The sequence below is a fragment of the Vipera berus genome (genome assembly GCF_964194415.1).
Source record: "Vipera berus genome assembly, chromosome: 3".
NCBI lineage: Eukaryota > Metazoa > Chordata > Lepidosauria > Squamata > Viperidae > Vipera > Vipera berus.
In genome coordinates this window covers 194,674,161-194,696,657 of record NC_138204.1, presented here as the reverse complement: position 1 = coordinate 194,696,657, position 22,497 = coordinate 194,674,161, and the positions used below count along the sequence as shown (strand labels likewise).

The window sequence follows — 22,497 nt, the reverse complement described above, 5'->3', positions numbered from 1 at the left end:
AATTTCATTGAGGGCCGCATCAGCATTGCAGTTGCCCTCAAGGGGCCGGGTGGGTGTGGCCTGGGTGGGTGTGGCCTACTGGGTAGGCGTGGCTAGAGTACGCATGGCCTACTGGGTGGGCATGGCCAGCTCTACATCGTTCGCATCAAGGGTGCCTATGGGGGCCTGGGCAGGAGTGGGACAGATCTGAGGGTCTCTGGCAGAAGGAGGGTCTCTGGGCCAGGGCCAAGGCAGTGGGGGCCGTTCCCTCACTGTTTCCAGGATGGCTTCGCGGGTCACATGAAACCACTTCGCGGGCCGGATCCGGCCCCCGGGCCTTGTGTTTGACGTGTCTGGTATAGACTGAGCAAGTTTATAACTGAGGATACAATCTGGAATCATTCATAGAAAGGAATGAAATGCCAAATGATTACAGTATTTTAATGACTATATTAGATTATTTGATGCAGTTATATATATATAAAAAGGCAGGATAAAAGTATAAAATATTAATATTCTATAGTTGGTCCATACTTAACATATTTCAGTATTGTTACTGAAAATAATACAGCCAAAAATTAACTTCTTAAACTTCAGATATGTTATTAATTTCCGTATTATGCTATAAACAAACTATATGGATGAACAGTTAATATAAAATATTGGCAGTAATCACATTCAAAATGTTAATAATTATTTCACATTTTACATATAGGCAGCTGTATATTTCTATTCAACAATTTTATTAACACATACAGAAAATGAAAATACAGATAATCCTCAACTTACAACCATTTGTTTAGTGACTGGCATGTATTTATGATGGTTGCAGTAAAATGTGATGGTTGCGGGTAAAATGTGTAATCTTTTATAACTTTCTGACAAGCAAGTCAATGAGGAAGCCAGGTTCATTTAACAATCGTGTTACTAACTTAGCAGTTGCAGTGATTCGCTTAACAACTGTGACAAGAATGTGAAATGTGACATAATTCACTTAACAACTGTCTTGCTTAGTAACAGAAATTTTGGGCTCAGTTGTGGTCATAAGTTGAGGATTATCTCTATATTATTTGGTAGGCTGAATCAAGACATATAGCTTACTATGGAAAAGGGGTTTTGCACATTTTGTCTTTATTAAATGGTGCCCAAATATTTGGAGGCAAGTTTGCCAATCTAAGAATACTTTTCTTCACATCCTTTTAAGACACTACAAATTAACATTTTGGAAAACTTATTGCAACATTCTTAGTTAGTTCCATATCCTTTTATATGTAGTATTTCCATGTACTTTTCAAAATACTTTCTCTTTCACTCTCGCTCTTTAGAAGCCATGCAGCAAAATAAATATTATAAAGATACCACAATTAGCCACACTATAGCAACTACAGTCTCAATTTATTGTTTTTATAATATCAAAAAGCAGTTTTGCATTATATCTTGTAACAAAGAAATATATCTCACATATAAATCATGTCCATAGGAATTGAGTACCCCTAGTAATTTTATATCATTATTTTACTACAGCCATAATGTGTTTCTGCTTTTCTGACACAAGTGGTATAGATCCAGGCTTGCTATGTTTACGACGGTTCAGTTCCCTAGAAAGAGATATTAAAATATATTTTATATATTTCATTGCTTAGAAAATAAAGTTAGTACTACATAACCAATATTCATATATCAGAATGTAGGGTTATATGTGGAATACAATTAACATATTAGGTACTGGATTATGATCCCAGAAAAGAAAGAAATATTCACTCTTTTTCAGGGCAGATTCAATTAAAATAAAAATAAAATTTGGAATAGTCAGTCAATGTTCTCCTGTTTATGCTGTGGACTGGGCTAATATAGATCATGTTCAAAAGTAACATCATCTCCCATTTGTACGAAAGATGATTAGATTAATAGATGAATCCTATTCAGGTTTTAAAAAAAGATGGCATGGCATCTGCTGCTACCTGAACAGCAGTAATTTCTACTCTATCAGAATAAGAGCTCAAGGAGTGCTTTCTCCTTTTTGCTGTTCTTCCCACCTCAATTTAATTAATAGGATGAATCGGACTGCAAAGTCTAAAGAAAAACAGAAGCACTATTTGGAGACTAAGTTAGCCTTTAGATACTTACATGGATGCCATCAAATCAGATTTCAATTCTGATGACTGCATGGTCAATCTGTCTCTAGTAATAACCTGTACTTCTTCCAGGACATTCCAGTAATGACTCTGATCTTATTCACCTTCATTATCCATTGTCATCCCCTTCTAATTCCCTCAACATGGCCAAACTAATTATTTCTATCCTATTGACTTAGATACTCCAACTAACTGTTTCAGCAAATACATGTTATTATAGAATTAAGCTTGGAAAGGAAACAATGTATTGTCCAATCCAATGTCCTGTACTTTAGAAACACGTCTAATAAATCAAAACATGTTACTGTCAGATTAGTCTTATAATCAAGTGGAAGACTCCAAAGTCTGTCTAAAGAGTTCCAGTCTATTCAAAAGTAAATAGACAAATGGAAAAAAATACTAGAATACATTTAATTTTAAAAAAATAAATAAAACATACTTTCGCCGACGAGCTTCTTTCATGATGCGTAGCTCTTTGGCTTGACTATAGATCATCTTTGGTAAGTGACGATGGCGATTTATACGTCTGATTTGGGGATGATGCTGGAATTTTTCTTTCAGTTTCTGATTATAGTTAATAGCAGCTTTCTCTCGAGGAGCAAGCTAGGGGAAAAAAATCATAATCTTAAAACATATATTTAACAATGATGAATTCCGCAATACCAGAACAGATTTATGAGTGTGCAACATTTCATGAAATCTTGGCACCTTCTATATACTGGGGAAAGTCATGGAACTGCAAGATCCCAAAGAATAGCACAAAGTAGTATCTGGCAAATAAATCTTATATTGGACACTGATGGGAGGGAGGGAGGGAGGGAGGGAGGAAGATTAGTTCTAAATTTGATTTTAACTGTGAAAATCTCTATAGTTATACATCTCCAATAAATTCAATTAAAAGGCAAATCTATTGTATTCTGCTTAGCCTGGTTGCTAAATCCCTGATGATTTAACCATGTTAAATGAGAAAAGTCCTACTTTGATCATCAGAATGGTGCAGAATATACCTCAAAATCCAACTAGATTTAAACTAGCTCTCAAGTAGAAGAAATATTTCTTTTTCAAAAACTGCTTATATAGAAAGACTAAACATTAATTTTATTAGCTGTAGGAGGTATTTTCCACCACCCATCGTATTTCATTTCTTTTGCTTAGTCAGCAGTACATTTCAATCATCCCTATTGTGCAAAATGTCAATACAATCCAAATTAAAAGGTTTTCATTTTAATTAAAGGCAATTACATTAAAATGGTAGCTGACACAACCCTATTTCTTTCAAAGGAATGAGCCTTTTTAAAAATATTCACAGCACTTCTGGCTTGATGTTGCTCATTCTAATTATGAAATGAACAATGTAGAAGAGTAAGAATGAACTCTTAAACAATCAGAATGACCAAATTTGTAAGCCCAGACAACCCTGTTTTAAATCACTAGGAATTAGCAGTAGTAGCAGTTCATATTGCAACATTTTACAGCAGCTTTTATTTATTTCCATTATCTATATGCTGCCAACATGATAAAATTCTAGGCAATTTATAAAGATAATAAATTAAGATGTCACACAAGTCTCCAAAATTCAACATATTATGTTTACAGGCAGTTAATCTCTGACATATGACTAGCTATTTAAAAACCATTCAAAATTATTGACAGGCTCAGGAAGGGTGCTTTATGGTCTTATGACTGCAGGATGCTATAAGCATCGTAAATCTAAGCCAGGTGCCAAGTATCCAAATTGTGATCATGTGATAATTGGAGTGTTGTGATAGTCATAATTTCAAAGACATATCATAAATCACCTTTTCTGAGGCCAACAATCATAGTGAGGACTACCATACTTTGGATAAAATCTTGACTGAAATGGAACCAGGAAATCAGTTTCATCCATGCACATATGGAGCTGGGAGGTCAGTTTGTGACTGTCTTTTAAATATTTTGTCTAAAAATGAAATATATGAGTTGGATCTATATTACAAAACTTTATTGGATCAAGGGAGGCCTCTTAACTTTATGACTACCTCTTTTAAGAACACAGGAACACGTTCCATGCTCAACGAGGTACAGATCCCTCTGCTTAACCAAGAAGCCAATTCCAGACTTGCTATTTGATCAGCCAAGAAAGGCAAAGATCAAGAAGGCAATCAACGGTTTTTATATCTCCACAACACTGTCCATAACCTTAAGATCTACTACCTAAAAAAAAAATCAGAACACTATAATGCCCCAACTATTGTAAAGTAGTAGCAAACACACAGCATTGGCAGATTCTTAGATGAGATGGAATTCCACAGCAAATTATGATTGACCCAAAGTCACTTAGCTGACTTTCATTCATAAAGTGGGACTAAAACTCGCAATCTCCTAGTTTCTAGCCTGGTGCTTTAGCTGCTAACCCAAACAGACTCTCTTGTTTAAGACAAAATAATTACAATGAATTATAGTTATTACCAAAATTTAAGGTTAACAACCTAGTGCTTTTTGACTGTTTAAAAGGAATGAATCTGCTTTAAGTCTAACAATGAATTTGCAGTTACTTACCACACCCAGCTTTTCAGAAGCATTTGCTTTCCACAAACGAATGTTCATTTCATCAGAGCCACAAAGAATGTATTTATTGTCTGATGTCCATTTCACAGTGATGACATGTTGCATTCTCTTTGTATGATAGACCTCTCTAAGAATAGAAAAGATAGTTTGCTTTCATTTTAATTAGAAATATTTTATGGTATTTTTACAGGGGTGTGTAGCTTTTTGGCTTCAGCTTGGAAGAGTGCAGGAGCATAAATGTAGCATAGGAAAGATGCTATATTTGTACTACCAAGCACTTTTCACAGATTTATCCTAAGAGCTATGCAACCCTAACATTTCTAAAAATTACCTGATTATACTGATCTTAATCAGGCAAATACCTGGAAGTTAAAAAGTCAAAATAATAGATATGAAGAGGCAAGTCGGCATTAATTTATTATTTTGTTTGAAATAGAATAAAATAATTTTAGAGAAAATTAGAGATTGAGAAATTAACCATCTTTTTTCTATGAAAGAAGGCCTTGGTCAGCAAGCAAAAGAAGACTGGTCTGAAAGAAGCTACAATGGCACAAAAGAAGGCCCATGGTGTAGGGGCAGGCAAGAGGGGCAGCTGGCAATGGAAGCTAAGCAGACAGCCTAAAGGGCAGGAGAGGGGTAGATAGATAGATGGAGAGGAGTTCAAATGGAAGAGTTCCTTATTTTCTTCCAAGAGTAGCTTGGATCCAGGTGAGTCATCACCTAACAATCATGTGGGATTCATTCAATAATAGCAACTGGGATTGCTAGAACTGCCACTGCTAAGCAAAGCAGTCATGTGACATTACACTTCACAGCGACAATGCTTAGTGACGCATTGCCAGTCCTGATTAGGGTCAATAAGTGAGAGCTACTTCTTTATGGCATGGAACCAGGTTATTTGCAAGACCACCTCTCCCTGAGGACATAAGCCCATCCTATCATTTCAGGTAGGGTAGGTACTTTCCAGGCCCCTTCCTTTAAATACTGCCATCTTACAGAACTCAGAAAAAGTGCATTTTGCATGGCAGCCCCTGCCCTATGCGAAAAGCACTTTCCCCTAAGCACTCAGATAGAGTGTGCTTGGCATGGGACGCACATACTATGGGCTGCTTCAGAAAGTTTAGTTATGATGCCAGGGGTTTTGTTTTGTTTTACTTTTTTTGACAGTTGTTATATATTGTTCATCCTTGTGAGCCACCCAGATTTTAAGACAGGCAGCCATGTAAATGTTATAAGAAATTTTAAAAAATTGCAGAAGCAACTTAAAAAACATTTTGTACTCGTAACGGGTTTTGAAAACAAATTACTCTTAAGAGGACACTTGTAATAGAATAACATAGGGATGAATAAGCTGGTTCATTTAATCACTCAAACATCTGGCTCATTTACCAAAAGCTCTTAATAAAATTAATAAACAAAGTATGTCTTGTTTCTTCTGACTTCTAAAGTTTCACATTCAGAATTTAATTAGGAACATAAAATAAGCCCTGGCATCTGGGCCAAGAGCACTGTGATAAAACCTACATAATTAAGTCCATAAATTTAACATGCTTTTGCTATGTATAGAGTAATGCATATTTATGAGACCCAAAGCTTTTGAATGGATATTGTCAAAAACAGAGTAAAGTCTTGAAAATTTTCAAGAAGAAACTCTTTATCAAGTGAGATATGGATATAAGCATATTGAAGAATTCTTTAGAAGCTCTACTTGTTCCCAAGCTGAAATTAACTATAAAAGACATCTCAAAACATTTTAAGAAATTAGTGTAACTGCTTCCAATTTTTATTGTTTAGTTGTTTGTGATCTAGATTCTAGAAGCCCGCTGATATAAACTATTTTAAAATATTAATGCAAAATCACACTACAAATGTAAATCTTCATGAGGTTTCCTGTGCCCTAAGCACATATATCATAAAACCTGTATCACAGCTGCAGCAATCATGCCCACAGCACAAACTGCAAAAGCATGCAAAACTACAGATGACAGCTTGAAAGTCTTGTTGAGAAATCTGTATTCAATCTCCACATCCATTATAATTTTATACAAACTGTGCTGCTGATCCATCAGCATGTAGCCTTTTCAATAAGCAAACCATATTTTCTATTTCATCCAGAGATGAAATTGATCTTAATGCCCATTTCAGCAGTCAGCATCTAAATCCCTCCATTTAGCAATAGTTAAATTGCAGTTAACAATAGCTTAACTTTCTTGACTGGCAATTTATATGGCACAGTTGGAATCATGCTGAAAAAAAATCAAAAAATGCTGAGTAAATACATATTCATCTCCATTGTTGGATTCTGTCCTAAGCAAATGCACTCTGTATTAGACACATGGAACAAATCAGAAGATTTTTGAACCCCAAAACATTTTAGCCCGGCCATTTTTATAACAGTATCAGTGAATAGCAGAACGAAACACTAAAATGCACCAGTAAAAATTTCACAAGCTTAATGGAACTATATCTTTACAAGAGATTCAATATATTAAAAACAAACTGAGAGATTTAAGATTAGTGGCAAACGAGGAACTTCAAAAGTGTAATTATTACAAAAAATTCACTGACCTGCTATGACCTTTGTCTGCAGGAAAAATGCGAATAGATTTATCAAAGCTGGCCGACACAAATTCTTTTCCTGTAGGGGAATAATCCACATCCAGGACTGCAGACACATGGTCCATATGAACCATTAAAGCCTTGCCAAGGAACCGCATATCAAAAGTATATAAGCTGCAAGAAGAAGAAAAACTAAAAGTATTATTTCTAACTACTTTATAATTGATTGCTCAAATGTTGTAGCAAAGTAGAGGTTTACCACCCGGTGCCTATGGATATCAGACACTTATTAGAACAGTGCCTCTAGTCCTCATCAAAAAATATTTTTTACAAAAATGGCTGAAATCTGTTTGGGAGAATATATCTAAATTATCATGAAAATGTTCTTGATTTAGGACTGATTAATGATCTTGGAAGCTGAGAATACTATCACTTCCATGTTAAAAGCAAGTGAGCAGAATAATAATCAATCAATTAAACTGTCTTAAATTCAACTATTCTGCTAGGTTTTGGGCTAACCCCCCAATTTCTTCAGAAATAATATATTTAAACCGTCAATGACATTCAAGTAAACATTAGGCATAGAAGAAATTCTATGTGCTTTGACAGAGGACCACTTATTTTGAAATTAGAAATTAGAAACTTTATTGCCATTTCTCATATGCTGCTTGAATAGAACTCAGTGAAGTGGTGGCACTCAGCTGTTTATGGTTGACCTCAAAAAGTTAAGCATAGCTGGATCTAGTTAGCGATTTCCTTGTAGTTTCCCATTCTAGGAAATCCCAAAATTATATTGAGAAGATGAAAAAGCATTCTGGAAGAAGACAGGGATAAATCATTTGTTGGCAAGAAATTTACATTGAAATATGCCTGTGAAGTAACTCAACTTGAAATGAATTTGAGCCTTCCTACTTAAATAAAAAGACACAATTCTCTTTCCCAGAGACAATTGAGTTTTCAGCTTATGATGAATCCTGATATATAGCCAATTTTTTAAAAAAAAATAGAGTTCATTACAGCAGATAATTTAGAATATAAAGCAGTGTTTAGCTCAGATACTTAAGTATCTGAGGCATTGTGACATGTGAAATGTTATATATGGATTGTTTCTGAATACAGATAGTTTTCGATGTGCAACAGGCACAGCACTGGTTGGGAAAGGTGTGCAAAGATCAGAGAGGGTGTGGAAGAGGCACCAGACAGGTGAGGGAGAGTGGGGGGGGGATGCACAAGAGGCACTGGATGAGTCAGGAGGATGTGCAATAGGCACCACCTGGGTCAGGGAGGGCACACAAAAGGCAGGGGAGGCAAAATGAGGATTGGGGAGGGTACAGAGGAATGTGCAAGTGCCAATGTAGCACCAACACAGAGAATCTGCAGGGTTTGCAGGTGGGAGAGACTTACACTAGCAATTTGCAAGCTTCCCCACTGATGTTCTGGGGAAGCAGGCAGAGACAGTTGTAAATGGCGATCCCACATTTGGGAGATGCTTTGCAACCGGTAATAAGTGCGAACAGACTGCAAACACCCAAATCATGATCGTGTATTATGAGGCTGGTGGGATTAGTCATAACCACCATTCATTCAGCAACACCATAACTTTGAATAGTCGATGGCTACTTGTAGTGTTCAAAACAATTAATTGATACAGAATGTGACAATTCAGATACTAATGTAATCCTGCAGTACCAATATTGTGTCATAGACTATTTCTAAACTCAGTTTAAACTGTTGTTTTTAACTTTTGAATCTGATACACTTTTAATGGATTACTTTGTTGACCACAAAGTGGGTTTGCAACTGAGGCCAATGACTATAGAAGAGTATGAAGATAGCCTTGAAGGTGGTGAATAGCAGGCATTAGAAAATCCTCAGCTTAGTTGGTAAATACAAGAGATTGAGACTGCCCCACTTTAATTTTCCCTGGCATAAATAGGAGGGGGAAAAGATTTCAAGATTCTGTTATTATATCTGTAACATTAAAGCAGAGTTACAAAAATTCTTATGGCTTCTATTTCCAAATGTGGCCTCAAAGGATTGACAAGGACTATCCCTTACCAGTCAAGATTTGACAGCTAAAGATGCAGGCTAACATTTGCTCCCCTCCACCAAGACCAAGTGCTAGATCAGGATACAGTGTCTTTTTTATTTGGAAAATGACTGATTATTGAGTAGTTTTTTTCTGAATTTGATGTTCTCTAGAAGTAGGTATTCTCAGAAATAAACCTGGGGAGAGTTGGTAAATCCATTTCACTGATGTTTGATCCTTTACTGCTTCTGTTTAAATGTCCTGATCAGTATTTTATTTGTAATTGTAATGTGCATTTCTAATTTATATCAATTTTTTAAATTGCCAATTTGTTGCTAACAATATCCAGTATCTGCATTCAGCAAAAAAGAGTACAAAATATTAGTAATAGTTCTTCAGACTCCAGCTAAAGTTTAAAATCTCATTTTTAATAGAAACAATTTCCTAATAAATCAGATTGCACTGTGCGTGCATTCTCTTTTTAATTAATCCCTCAAGAAAAAATTTGCTATGGAACAAATTAAAAATGGTATTTATTAATATATCAAAACTTACACACTTTCTGGCTATCTAAAACAGTCAAAACTGATAGCAAGCCAAATCAGTATTTCTTACTTGTAATCCTCATTTGCTGCAGTGAAAATGAAAGCTTCCATGGGATTCCAGCAAAGTGTATTTGTTCTCATATCTAAAATAACCTGAGAAAATTTAAAAATTATAAAGTAGGAAAAACAATCAATAGACATACACTGTTTATCACAATAAACTATACATTAAAAATAAATTATATAATTACAATACAAATGTATCTATAAAAATACATACTAATCATTACTATGGGTTAGTTGTTCTCTCCCAGCCCAACCACCAGTGTTATTATTGTAGAGAAAATAGGCAGGAGCACTAGTGACATATGCCACCTTGATTTGACCAAAGGCAGGATACAAACCAAATAAACAAACAAACAAACATTAAGCAAATATGCTCACACTGGTTAAAAATCTGTGTAATCTATACAACCTCTCATGTTGGTGAAAACATCAAGAATCACCTTATCCAGATACATCATAAAATTCAGGTAAAAAGGTCCAGCATAATAATTACAGGTAGTCCTCAACTTATGATAGCAATTAGGACTGGAATTTCTGAGTGCCGTGTCTATAAAGCACAACTCCAAATGTGGAAGCCAGCAGGCGGCCAGCAATTGGCTGCTGCTGGAGGGGAAGGGACTGACAGAGATACGGTGAGATTCAGGGAGAGAACAAGGATGCAAGGAAAGCACAGTGAATTGCACACAAGTGCAGTGAAGCTCAAAGAGAGTGCAAGGGAGATATGGTGATGTTGGGCAGGGTGCGTGGGGTGCATATGGGAAGTAAGGAAAGGATCAAGGAGGGTGTGCAGTGGTGTGTAAATGGGTGGCACAATGGTGCGGCTAGCAGGCACAGAATCAGTGCAAATATTAAAATGTAACAGAATTCAGCACATATACATCCCTGCAAATGAGCATTTTTAAGAGCATATCTATTACCTTCTTTAGGGCAGTTGATTGTCTCATATCATACAGCACAATATTTCTGTCTGAAGTACAGCTTCCCAAAAGGTTCATCTGAAAATAATTATTTAACAATTGTATGCCAAATATGGAAGTTGATAGAATTAAGAATTTGATTATAATTGCATGACTGTTTAAATATCACTATTTAGGAAATTGATTTCTTAAATGTAACTGAAATTATTAATCAAAAAGTGATGTAATATGTAAATGACCTACTTAGCATCTATATCCTTAAATTAGTAAACCTTTCAAAGAGTGTCCAAAACAGCTGATCTTTAAAAAAAATGTTGCTTAAAAAAGAGCAAGAAGAAATTCATGCTGCCACAACAATCTTTCACCCATTTTTCAATTGTTCTTTTGTAAAGAGGACAGGCTTTCTTATATTCGCCGAATAGTACTTCAGTGAAAACAGGATTCTAGAAAAATGCAGAATTCACAAATGAAACTCTATCTCTGGGGGTGCAGTGGTTAGAATGCAGTATTGCAGGCTAACTCTGCCAACTACCAGTAGTTCGATCCTGACCAGCTCAAGGCTGACTTAGCCTTTCATCCTTCCGAGGTTGGTAAAATGAGAACGCAGATTGCTGGGGGCAATATGCTGACATTTGTAAACTACTCAGAGAGGGCTATAAAGCACTATGAAGTGGTATATACATAAGTCTAAGTGTTATTGCTATCCACACATTATTTTTAAGCCTCGTTGCTCTCAAACTAAAATTAATAGCTTGCCTTGCCTTGTTGCAGACATTCACATTTTACTGGTAGACAGCAATGAAAAACAGTGTGGCAGCACACATCCCCCTTTCTCATGAATGGGAGATTATTACAGGACTTTATCATTCATGAACAAAACTGTAGCCCCTACACATTCTTACACTGGGAACTACGGAACAACTACAGAGTAAGCAAGCATAAGATTATTTTTGCTCAGCACAGCCCTGCATTGTCTTAGCATTCACTTGCCATAATGCTTATATAGATCTCTTCATTTCCCAACTTTAATTGTATTGCTCTTCTTTCTGCAAACTGTTATTACTGTTGATCAGCAAGTTACTCTCCCACCATTTTAAAAATCCATTTGCACCTTAATATTTGATCCTACCAAAGTTTGCTATCCATGATTCCCAAGAGTTAAAATTCAGCTTAGCTATTAGATTTATTCTTGCAAAACCGAACTGTATCCTTCCTTAAATATCATTTTCTTAAAAAAAAGATAAAAAAACAAACTTACTGAATAATGAGCATAACTATAGTCTTCAAGGACTGTTCTATTCACATTAATTTATCTAATCAATGTTTCAGCTCCCTCATTCTCCTTCAGCTTTGTTTACCTCTAATTCCTGTGGCAGACACCAATGTCTTCATATGGTTTATGACCATATCCATGTTGCATTATTTAATGAAAATAATTTTAGCATCATATATAAAATAATGAAATTATTACCTCAATTGGATTGAATTTAACACTGTTTATGCTATCGACTCCCCAAGTCAAAGAACATATAGGACTAGTTCTCTGCTCATCCCAGATATCAACCTGATGACCGCAAGTAGCAAATATAGGTTTTTTCCAATGATGATCAATTCCAGTGTACACTGTCTTGAAAATATAAAAAAAACAAAAAGAACCAACTATTGGATATAATAGTCAAAGATTTTAGATCAAAGACAGTAGCAATCTGAGCAAAGAAACTCTTTTTGTGAAGTATCAGCTAATAGTTCTTTTAGCAGTCCCTATATGGCAGAAGCCATTTCTTCTCTAACTAGCTATGATCCAAGAAATTCACTATTATAATGGCAACTGCCTCATTTGAGAATAGAAGGAAGTTTACAGCAGTTGATTCCTTTCATTAATTCTTGAAGCTATCCATAGTCCAAGAAGCATGCACAATAGCCTCTTTCCTTACATTTAAAACATTATCTACATTTTTAAAAAAGTATTAACTGTATAAATATTAAGCTCCCTTGCAAGATTTTTTTTTATTTAAAAAGTTTTACAATACATTTTAACTTTAATCCCCCCTCCCCCACCCCCACCCAACCCTCCCTATCCCTTCCCCCCATTCCCTCCTCCCCCCCCCGACTTCCCAGAGCTAAATACAGGGTATAAAATCAAAAAACAAACATAAGCACCCCTATGTTATCAGCAATAAACTATTAGTTCTATCTCCCTCTAGCTCATGTAAAATGAATACAAACAATATTAATATTACAAATAAAGTAAAAAAGAGAAAAACAAAAAAGAGCTTTACTCAGAATAGATTTTCTTAATCCCAGTCCTTATTCATATTAATTTCAAAGAAAAAAAATAAACAAATTCTCAGTTACGCGCCAAAAGCGCCTATCTATTAACCTTAATAATCTCCAACCAAACTAAACCATAATCAAAATAATTCTTGCATGTATCACACCAAATGTCTCGCAGTTCCAGGTCATCCTTGAGTTCAAATAAAAAGAGTAAAAAAAAAAAAGGGTTAAGCAGTCTGTAAGACAACTTGTTGTTAATTAGGAGCTTGCATACCCATTCTTAGTTCAACACACACTTTAAGTCCATAACCCTAATATACTTTTCTAACAAGCAAATAACATCCATCTTAAATTGTGTTACATATTAAAAAAAACTTTCTTTCTCCTCTATGATAAATTTAATCCATTAAGATACTAATTTAAAAATTTAATCAGCAATCTTAACACCCCAAAACTTTTGGAGCACGTCTGTCATGACCCCCAAAACGTCTTTGGACCGCACCCCTCCCACATCTTCACTGTAAATACACTTTGGAGATTCCATAACTATCTGCTGGTCTTGCTCTTGCTCTCGTCTCGCTCTTCTTAAGGCGGCACGCGTCTTCCTCTGGCCTCCTGCAACATCCAATGAAACTGTATCTTGATCCCCTCCAACACCATTGTCCTCTATCTGTCTGTCTGCAACATCTTGAAGCTTTCCCTCGCCGTATCCCTTAACAGCTTCCAAAAATGATAGGGGGGTTGCTTTTAACACATTGCTATAAAAATCACGTGCCTGGGCCACAGTAACCAGACGATGTCTTTTACCTTCATGCGTCACCACCAGTCCAACTGGAATCTCCCATCTAAACTTAATATCACATTTCTTAAGTTCCTGTACTAAAAATGCAAAATCTTTCCTTCTCCTTAAAATCTTCGGAGGAATCTCTTTTAAAACCAAGACTTCTTGCTCAGCCACTACCAGTTTAGTATCATAGGCAGCTTGAATAACTTCATCTCTAATTACTCTCTTTGTAAAATAGACCACCACATCTCTGGGTAACTTCCTTTGTCTTGCAATCCATGAATTTACACGAAAAATTTTGTCCATATTTCCCTCAATTTCAGATGCTGGCTGGCCCAATACCCCTTCCAGAGCCTCAGAAATCAGCTGCTTTAAATCTTCTTTACAGTTCTCCTTTAAACCCCTGATTCTAATAGCATACTGCATCTGATGATACTGAGCAAGGCTCAATTCTCCGTCCATTTTATCCCTTATATTTTCATTTTCTGATACTTTTGCTTCTAATATAGAGTTCTTTTGACTGAGATCCTTCACTTTTTCATCCAGCTGTTGCACACATTCAGCTACAGATTCAATCATAGACAACATGTCCACCCTCATTGCTCTAAACTTCTCTTCCATCTTCTTCTCCAGTTTCTCCTCCAACTTTTTCAGCTTTTCATCCATCATGTCAGACATCAATTGTGAATGCTTTCCAAGAGCATCTTGTAAATCCTTAAGCGTCAATGCCGGAGGAGGTGCAGGAGGAAGCAAAGCTTGCAATGAGGTCTGTTGCACCAGGGAAGACCCCGCACTCCGAAGAGCTTTAGAAGTTTTAGCCGCCATCTTCCCCCACTTTCACTTATTGCGCACTTTCACTTTGAAGCTATAAAATCCATTGAGCTAGAGAGTAAAGATAAGAGTCCACATCACCTTGACCTCCTGTACCGCTCTGCCTGCATCTTGATAATCAAAGGTATTTCCTTTTGGCAGGGGTGGTTGCTAACGCCTGGCTCTGCTCCATAAATCCCGGAGCAGGGGCGCTGCGCAGCTCGGAGCAACCCAGGCTTCGGGGGGGCTCAATCCTTCAGCCGCCCAAACTCTCAGCTCAGGCGGCCCCGGAGAGCTCAACCCCTACCTGGGGCCTCACCCCCTCCTCTTCTCCCGAGGAGGGGGCTTCAAATCCATCTAAACAGCTGATCGGCGCTGTTTACGATGGAAAAACACAGCTGCGGAGCGGGCAGCCCGAAAACGGCTGTCTTCGGCATCGCGTCACCACCGGAAGTCCCCTTGCAAGATTTTTTAAATTACATACATTATCCTATATAGTATAGTACAAATAATTCAGACTTACAGCATTTTAGGGAATCTGACATCAGAATGATTCATTTGTTTGCATAACCTATGCCTTCCAGGCAACATGCTTCAGTGCTCATCAATTTCAACCAACATGACTAATAACAAAAGATTACAGTAACTATAATTCAAAATATCTGGAGAGATTCAGATTTTAGCTAATATGGTCATACTTTCAGCACATCTACAGCAAGTTAAAAACAAATCCCAAATGAGCAGCTAGAGTTATTTTAATAGCTGCTGCTACAATTAATAGTTAAAACTAAACAATGGCTCCTCTCTTAATCCAACTTCCAAAAAGTTTTACAACTGCATTTTAAACCAATCTTTAACAGAACAAAATAAGAGTTGGAAGGCACCTTGTAGGTCATCTAGTCCAATCCCTTGCTCAAGCAGGAAACCTTATACCAGGGGTCTTCAAACTTGGCCCTTTTATGACTTGTGGACTTCAACTCCCAGAATTCCTCAGCCAGCAAAGCTGGCTGAGGAATTCTGGGAGTTGAAGTCCACAAGTCATAAAAGGGCCAAGTTTGAAGACCCCTGCCTTATACCTTTTCTGACAAGTGGCTGAATGAAAAATCAGTTACAGAAAAAATATCAGGGTTTTAAGTTTGCAAAAGATTGCAAAACAAATTTAAGGGGGGGGGAAAACAAGATAATTAATAATTAGTACCTTTCCAAGAATGGTATTTATTGGTTCTTCTGCTTCCCCATAAGCTGGCTCCTTCATTTTCCAGTGCTTCACCGTTTTATCATCACCTACCTAATGATTTGGAAAAACAAAATATTGCTTTTTTACAATAGCAGCTATTTCTACAACTGAAACTTCAGTTCTGCAGCCAAAAAGAAACTCTGGAAAGAGCACAGGTACACAATCAGTCAAGTCATTCGCAATGCACCTTTTCAGCTTTGAATCCAAAGCATAACACATGCCTAGTAAGAGTCTTAGAGCCAGCCCTTTCCTTTTTAGGTTGAAAGCATTATGTAAACGAATACATCTGAATATACACAAGAAATCCAACTTCTCAAGCAAATACAGTGCCAGTTTTTCAGTTTTTTCACTTTGTTTTCAACTTGAAGAAATATTCTCTTATTCCATTTCATGTTTATTCCATAATCTTGGTATTTTTATAAAAGAAAATTTAAATAAAAATAAGTAACATCCATCCAGCACATTTCACTGAAAAATGTGAAGAGTATCTGACTGAGGCACTATACAGTAGTGAACTGTATCAATGCCATGAGTCAACACAGCTACTTTTACCAGAAAGAAAGATATGTTCTATGTAAAAATATACTGAATCAAGCAGCACACTTAATATCCAAAAAACCCCAAATGAAGTAATATAGTACATTATGGAATAGTTTTAAAATAATCATAAATAAATTCACATTCCCACCAAACAGAAATTCTATTATTTATAGTGACGCATATACTGTAGGGCCACAAGGATATAATTACTAAATTGTTAGGGCGAAGCAAAACTTACAGTTGCACAATTTACTAAATGTTTAAATCACATTTACTGTTCCACTTCAGCTACTGTATTATCTTCAAAGAGAAATCTAGCCATTTAGCTGTTCTTTACTGGTTTTGGAATTTCAAAGAAACGAACAGATTCAGCCACAATTTGCTTTATAGTTCCAGGAAGAAAAGTTTACCTTGAAAATTAAGTATTGTCACAAAAAATAAACTATAATAAAAAACAAGAATTGTAGGCTAAAAGTGCTAGAATGTATAAACTATAAGCTAAACAAAATGCAGCACAAAAAAATAGCAAAAAGCAACCATAAACATTAAATATCACTCCTTAATTCCCAATATTATACTCACAGTGAAGAAAGAGGTGCCACAAAAACGGGTACACATTCCTCTTACAAAGCCCTCGTGTGCTTGCAATGTACGGACGCATACACAATTCATCAAGTTCCAGATTCTAACCTTGTAAAATCAATAACACGCTTATCATAATTCATAATGAAGTATATCTTCATGTGAAATCTAGAAATAGGTAATATTTAAATATATACCACATTTAACAACAGAAGCAAACTATCCTTCTGGGAGTTGAGTGAGCAAAAACAAAAAACAAAGTTGAAGAGTATCAGGAAAAAAAAATAATGGTTCAATTTACAGACTTTCATTTGACAGTTTAGTTTTTCCAAAGAGTTCATAAGACTTTAAATTGCTGCAAGTCAGAAATCCAAGGCTGAAGTCTGATAATTTTCCAAAAGTTAACATCTTATTTCTATGGTTGAAATAGAAACAAATCCAATTCAAAACAAAAAATTTGTACACCTTTTGGGGTATAAGCAGGGAAAAATATGGGAACTGTTCACATACAGTTGCAAGAAAAAGTATGCGAACCCTTTGGGATTACGTGGAGTTTTGCATGAATTGGCCATAAAATGCGCTCTAAACGTCATGCAAGTCACAACAATAGAAAAACACAGTCTGCTTAAAATAATACTACACAAACATTAGCTGTTGTCATGTTTTAATTGAACATAAGATGGAAACATTCACAGTGCAGGGTGGAAAAAGTATATGAACCCCTAGCCTAATGACTTTTCCAAGAGCTAATTGGAGCCAGGAGTGAGCCAACCTTAACTCCAATCAGTGTGATGATATTGGATGTGTTGCTGACAGCTGTCCTGCCCTTTAAAAACACACACCTGTTTTGGGTTTACTGGTCTCAAGAAGCACTGTCTGATGTGAACCATGCCTCGCAGAAAAGAGCTCTCAGAAGACCTACAATCAAGAATTGTTGACTTGCATGAAGCTGGAAAGGGTTACAAAAGTATCTCCAAAAGCCTTGATGTTCATGTGTCCACAGTAAGACAGACTGTCTACAAATGGAGAAAGTTTAGCACTGTTGCTACTCTCCCTAGGCGTGGTCGTCCTGTAAAAATGACTGCAAGCGCACAGCGCATAATGCTTAATGAGGTAAAGAAGAATCCTAGAGTGTCAGCTAAAGACCTACAGAAATCTCTGGCACATGCTAACATTTTTGTTGACACATCTACAATAAGGAAAACATTAAACAAGAATGGAGTACATGGGAGGACACCACGGAGGAAGCCATTGCTGTCCAAAAAAAATATTGCAGCACGTTTGAAGTTTGCAAAAGAGCACCTGGATGTTCCACAGCACTACTGGCAAAATATACTGTGGACAGATGAAACCAAAATTGAGTTGTTTGGGAAAAACACACAACACTATGTGTGGAGAAAAAAAGGCACAGCACACCAACATCAAAACCTCATCCCCACTGTAAAACATGGCGGAGGGAGCATCATGGTTTGGGGCTGCTTTGCTGCCTCAGGGCCTGGACGGATTGTTGTCATGATGGGAAAATGAATTCCAGAGTTTATCAGGACATTTTGCAGGAAAACGTACGACCATCTGTCCACCAACTGAAGCTCCACAGAGGATGGGTGATGCAACAGGACAATGACCCAAAGCATACAAGTAATTCAACAAAACAATGGCTTCAACAGAACAGAATACACCTTCTGGAGTGGCCCAGTCAGAGTCCGATTGAAATGCTGTGGCATGACCTTAAGAGAGCGATTCACACCAGACATCCCAAGAATATTGCTACACTGAAACAGTTTTGTGCAGAGGAGTGGTCCAAAATTACTGCAGATCATTGTGCAGGTCTGATCTGCAACTACAGGAAATGTTTGGTTGAGGTTATTGCTGCCAAAGGAGGGTCAACCAGTTATTAAGTCCAAAGGTTCACATACTTTTCTCACCCTGCACTGTGAATGTTTCCATCTTATGTTCAATTAAAACATGACAACAGCTAATGTTTGTGTAGTATTATTTTAAGCAGACTGTGTTTTTCTATTGTTGTGACTTACATGACGTTTAGAGCGCATTTTATGGCCAATTCATGCAAAACTCCACGTAATCCCAAAGGGTTCACATACTTTTTCTTGCAACTGTAATATTGCATTTAATCTCTACACATTTCCCATGCTGGCTAGAAGACTAAATAAAATTAGCTATCTAATCCCTTTTATTATAACTTGAAATTATTTCTAGAGGTCACACATTTCCTGTTCTATTTTTTTCCTATTACAGTGGGACAAAAAAGTATTTAGTCAGCCACCAATTGTGCAAATTCTCCCACTTAAAAAGATGAGAGAGGCCTGTAATTTTCATCATAGGTATACCTCAACTATGAATGACAAAATGGGGGGAAAGAATCCAGGAAATCACATTGTAGGATTTCTAACGAATTTATTTGCAAATTATGGTGGAAAATAAATATTTGGTCAATAACAAAAGTTCATCTCAATACTTTGTTATATATCCTTTGCTGGCAATGACAGAGGTCAAACGTTTTCTGTAAGTCTTCACAAGGTTTGCACACACTGTTGCTGGTATTTTGGCCCATTCCTCCATGCAGATCTCCTCTAGAGCAGTGATGTTTTGGGGCTGTCGCTGGGCAACACGAACTTTCAACTCCCTCCAAAGGTTTTCTATGGGGTTGAGATCTGGAGACTGGCTAAGCCACTCCAGGACCTTGAAATGCTTCTTACGAAGCTACTCCTTCGTTGCCCGGGCGGTGTGTTTGGGATCATTGTCATACTGAAAGACCCAGCCACGTTTCATCTTCAATGCCCTTGCTGATGGAACGAGGTTTTCACTCAAAATCTCACGATACATGGCCCCATTCATTCTTTCCTTTACACGGATCAGTCATCCTGGTCCCTTTGCAGAAAAACAGCCCCAAAGCATGATGTTTCCACCCCCATGCTTCACAGTAGGTATGGTGTTCGTTGGATGCAACTCCGCATTCTTTCTCCTCCAAACACGACAAGTTGAGTTTTTACCAAAAAGTTCTACTTTGGTTTCATCTGACCATATGACATTCTCCCAATCCTGTTCTGGATCATCCAAATGCTCTCTAGCAAACTTCAGACAGGCCCGGACATGTACTGGCTTAAGCAGGGGGACACGTCTGGCACTGCAGGATTTGAGTCCCTGGCGGCATAGTGTGTTACTGATGGTAGCCTTTGTTACTTTGGTCCCAGCTCTCTGCAGGTCATTCACTAGGTCCCCCAGTGTGGTTCTGGGATTTTTGCTCACCGTTCTTGTGATCATTTTGACCCCACAGGGTGAGATCTTGCGTGGAGCCCCAGAACGAGGGAGATTATCAGTGGTCTTGTATGTCTTCCATTTTCTAATAATTGCTCCCACAGTTGATTTCTTCACACCAAGCTGCTTGGCTATTGCAAATTCAGTCTTCCCAGCATGGTGCAGGTCTACAATTTTGTTTCTGGTGTCCTTCGACAGCTCTTTGGTCTTGGCCATAGTGGAGTTTGGAGTGTGACTGTTTGAGGTTGTGGACTGGTGTCTTTTATACTGATAACAAGTTCAACCAGGTGCCATTCATACAGGTAACGAGTGGAGGACAGAGGAGCCTCTTAAAGAAGTTACAGGTCTGTGAGAGCCAGAAATCTTGCTTGTTTGTAGGTGACCAAATACTTATTTTACCGAGGAATGTACCAATTAATTCATTAGAAATCCTACAATGTGATTTCCTGGATCCTTTCCCCCATTTTGTCTCTCATAGTTGAGGTATACCTATGATGAAAATTACAGGCCTCTCTCATCTTTTTAAGTGGGAGAACTTGCACAATTGGTGGCTGACTAAATACTTTTTTGTCCCACTGTATATCCTAGGAAAAAAACAACATTAGTGGAAAAAACAAGAACAAAAGTCATGGCAGCCGTAAACTAAAGAATCCTACCTGTTGAGGTAGCCATATGGTCTTAAAGCAAGTCTACAGTCTTGCTCATGTCACAGGAAAACATTTAGCAAATGATGGTGAAGTTTCGTTCTCCTGAACTTGTGGATTGTTTTCCAAACATTTTGTTACCAGGCTACATCTTCAGCGGAGTTTAGGGGATGTCAGTGTCCTTCTGTTTATAATGTTCAGAAACCAACCCACAAGCTCAGAGAACGAACCTTCACCCTCATCCTAAATCTGATCTACAGATATTAACTATTAGATATTAATATCTGATCTACAGATATTAACCATTAACATTTAGCAAAACCATGAAAAGTTTTCATAATTACACTTAACAATCACTAAGAAAACATACGCTTCAGTCAAAGTAATATTTACCTCTCCATCACATGCTCCAGACAGAACTGTAGACAAGCTCTGTGGATGTTTAGCTATGCAATTAACTCCATCCCGATGACCATCTAATGAAGCAAGAAAAGGTTTCGCAAATATACGATCTAATTTAGTTGCATTTAGTGCCCTTGTGTATTCCCGTGGAATTTCAAATGGATGTAACGCAGGATCATAATTGCGTGGAACTAGAATAAAGTGAAAAATACACAAATAAACATATTGCCATCAATGAAAACTCTTCTCTTTTTGTATTTTGTGAGTAAGCCAGGATTGTCCTGGGAAATATTTTTTCCCACCTTAGTTTTACAATCCATTTCTCAATTTTTTAATGTGTGCATATTCTTTTGAATCCAATTTTCAGAGACTGCCTGGACAAGTCCTTGAAGTTTTGTAGGCAAGGCTTTTCCAGAAGGGGTTTGCCTCTGCTTCCTTTCTAGGGCTGAGAAAAGGTGACTGGCATAAAGTCACCCAGCTTACTTTGTGCCTAAGGCAGCTGCAGAACTCCCGCTCTGCAGCTGTTCTCAATTTACACGCACCATCTTTCCAATCCGAATTACGGCAACTCCCTCCCCAAGAACTGAACTCCACCGATGGCACCTCACTATCTAAAATCGGGACCCAGAAACAGATCAGGGCTCAGTCGGAAGGCTAAATCCAGCCTGCTAAATTCTCCGAGTAGAAATCTTCCTCGGCCTGACGGGAACTGGCGAGCGGTTCGTAATGAAAGCAACTGGTCCCTTGATAACTCTGATTAAGCTGTGTAGCCATTTCGGAGCTTGGAGTGAGGCGCCCTGGCTGGTTTCCAAAAGAGCGACCCTCCTCCGCCCGCTTCTCTTTCTGCGCTCACCCCGCTGAAGGTCCTGCTTGGTTTCGCGCACATAGTGGTCCGGGTTCCTGCTCAGAACCTTCACCCTCATTTTCCGCGCCGGGGAGTCCGTTCGCCTTCCGAAGACCTCTCTCCCACCCGCACCCCGACACCGGCCACTCCGCCGCACCACGTGGGAAAAGGAGAAACTCCCAGAAGCACTTCCGGATTGAGGCGCCACCGCAGGCCGAGGCTCGGTAGGAACTGAAGCAAAGCGAGTCCTGCGGTGCAGGGAAAAAGAAGCCGGCCGCTGCGCGCGCTCACGTGACTACTAGTCCCGCCGTCGTGGAGGGCCCGGCT

The 22,497-nt window shown here is 37.8% G+C and overlaps 1 protein-coding gene across 1 annotated transcript; it reads right to left on the bottom strand.

Moving 5' to 3' along the window:
- Positions 1 to 405: 405 nt before the first annotated feature.
- On the bottom strand, positions 406 to 22,417 carry DCAF13 (DDB1 and CUL4 associated factor 13). Its single transcript, XM_081322483.1, has 11 exons — positions 22,180 to 22,417; positions 21,318 to 21,517; positions 17,005 to 17,112; positions 15,844 to 15,933; positions 12,249 to 12,404; positions 10,778 to 10,855; positions 9,865 to 9,947; positions 7,230 to 7,394; positions 4,653 to 4,788; positions 2,554 to 2,717; positions 406 to 1,577 (listed from the first exon to the last, which is right to left on the bottom strand). Exons 1-11 carry the CDS (start codon positions 22,247 to 22,249, stop codon positions 1,490 to 1,492), a joined length of 1,338 nt encoding a protein of 445 aa, XP_081178609.1. The 5' UTR covers positions 22,250 to 22,417; the 3' UTR covers positions 406 to 1,489.
- Between the last annotated feature and the right edge of the window lie 80 nt (positions 22,418 to 22,497).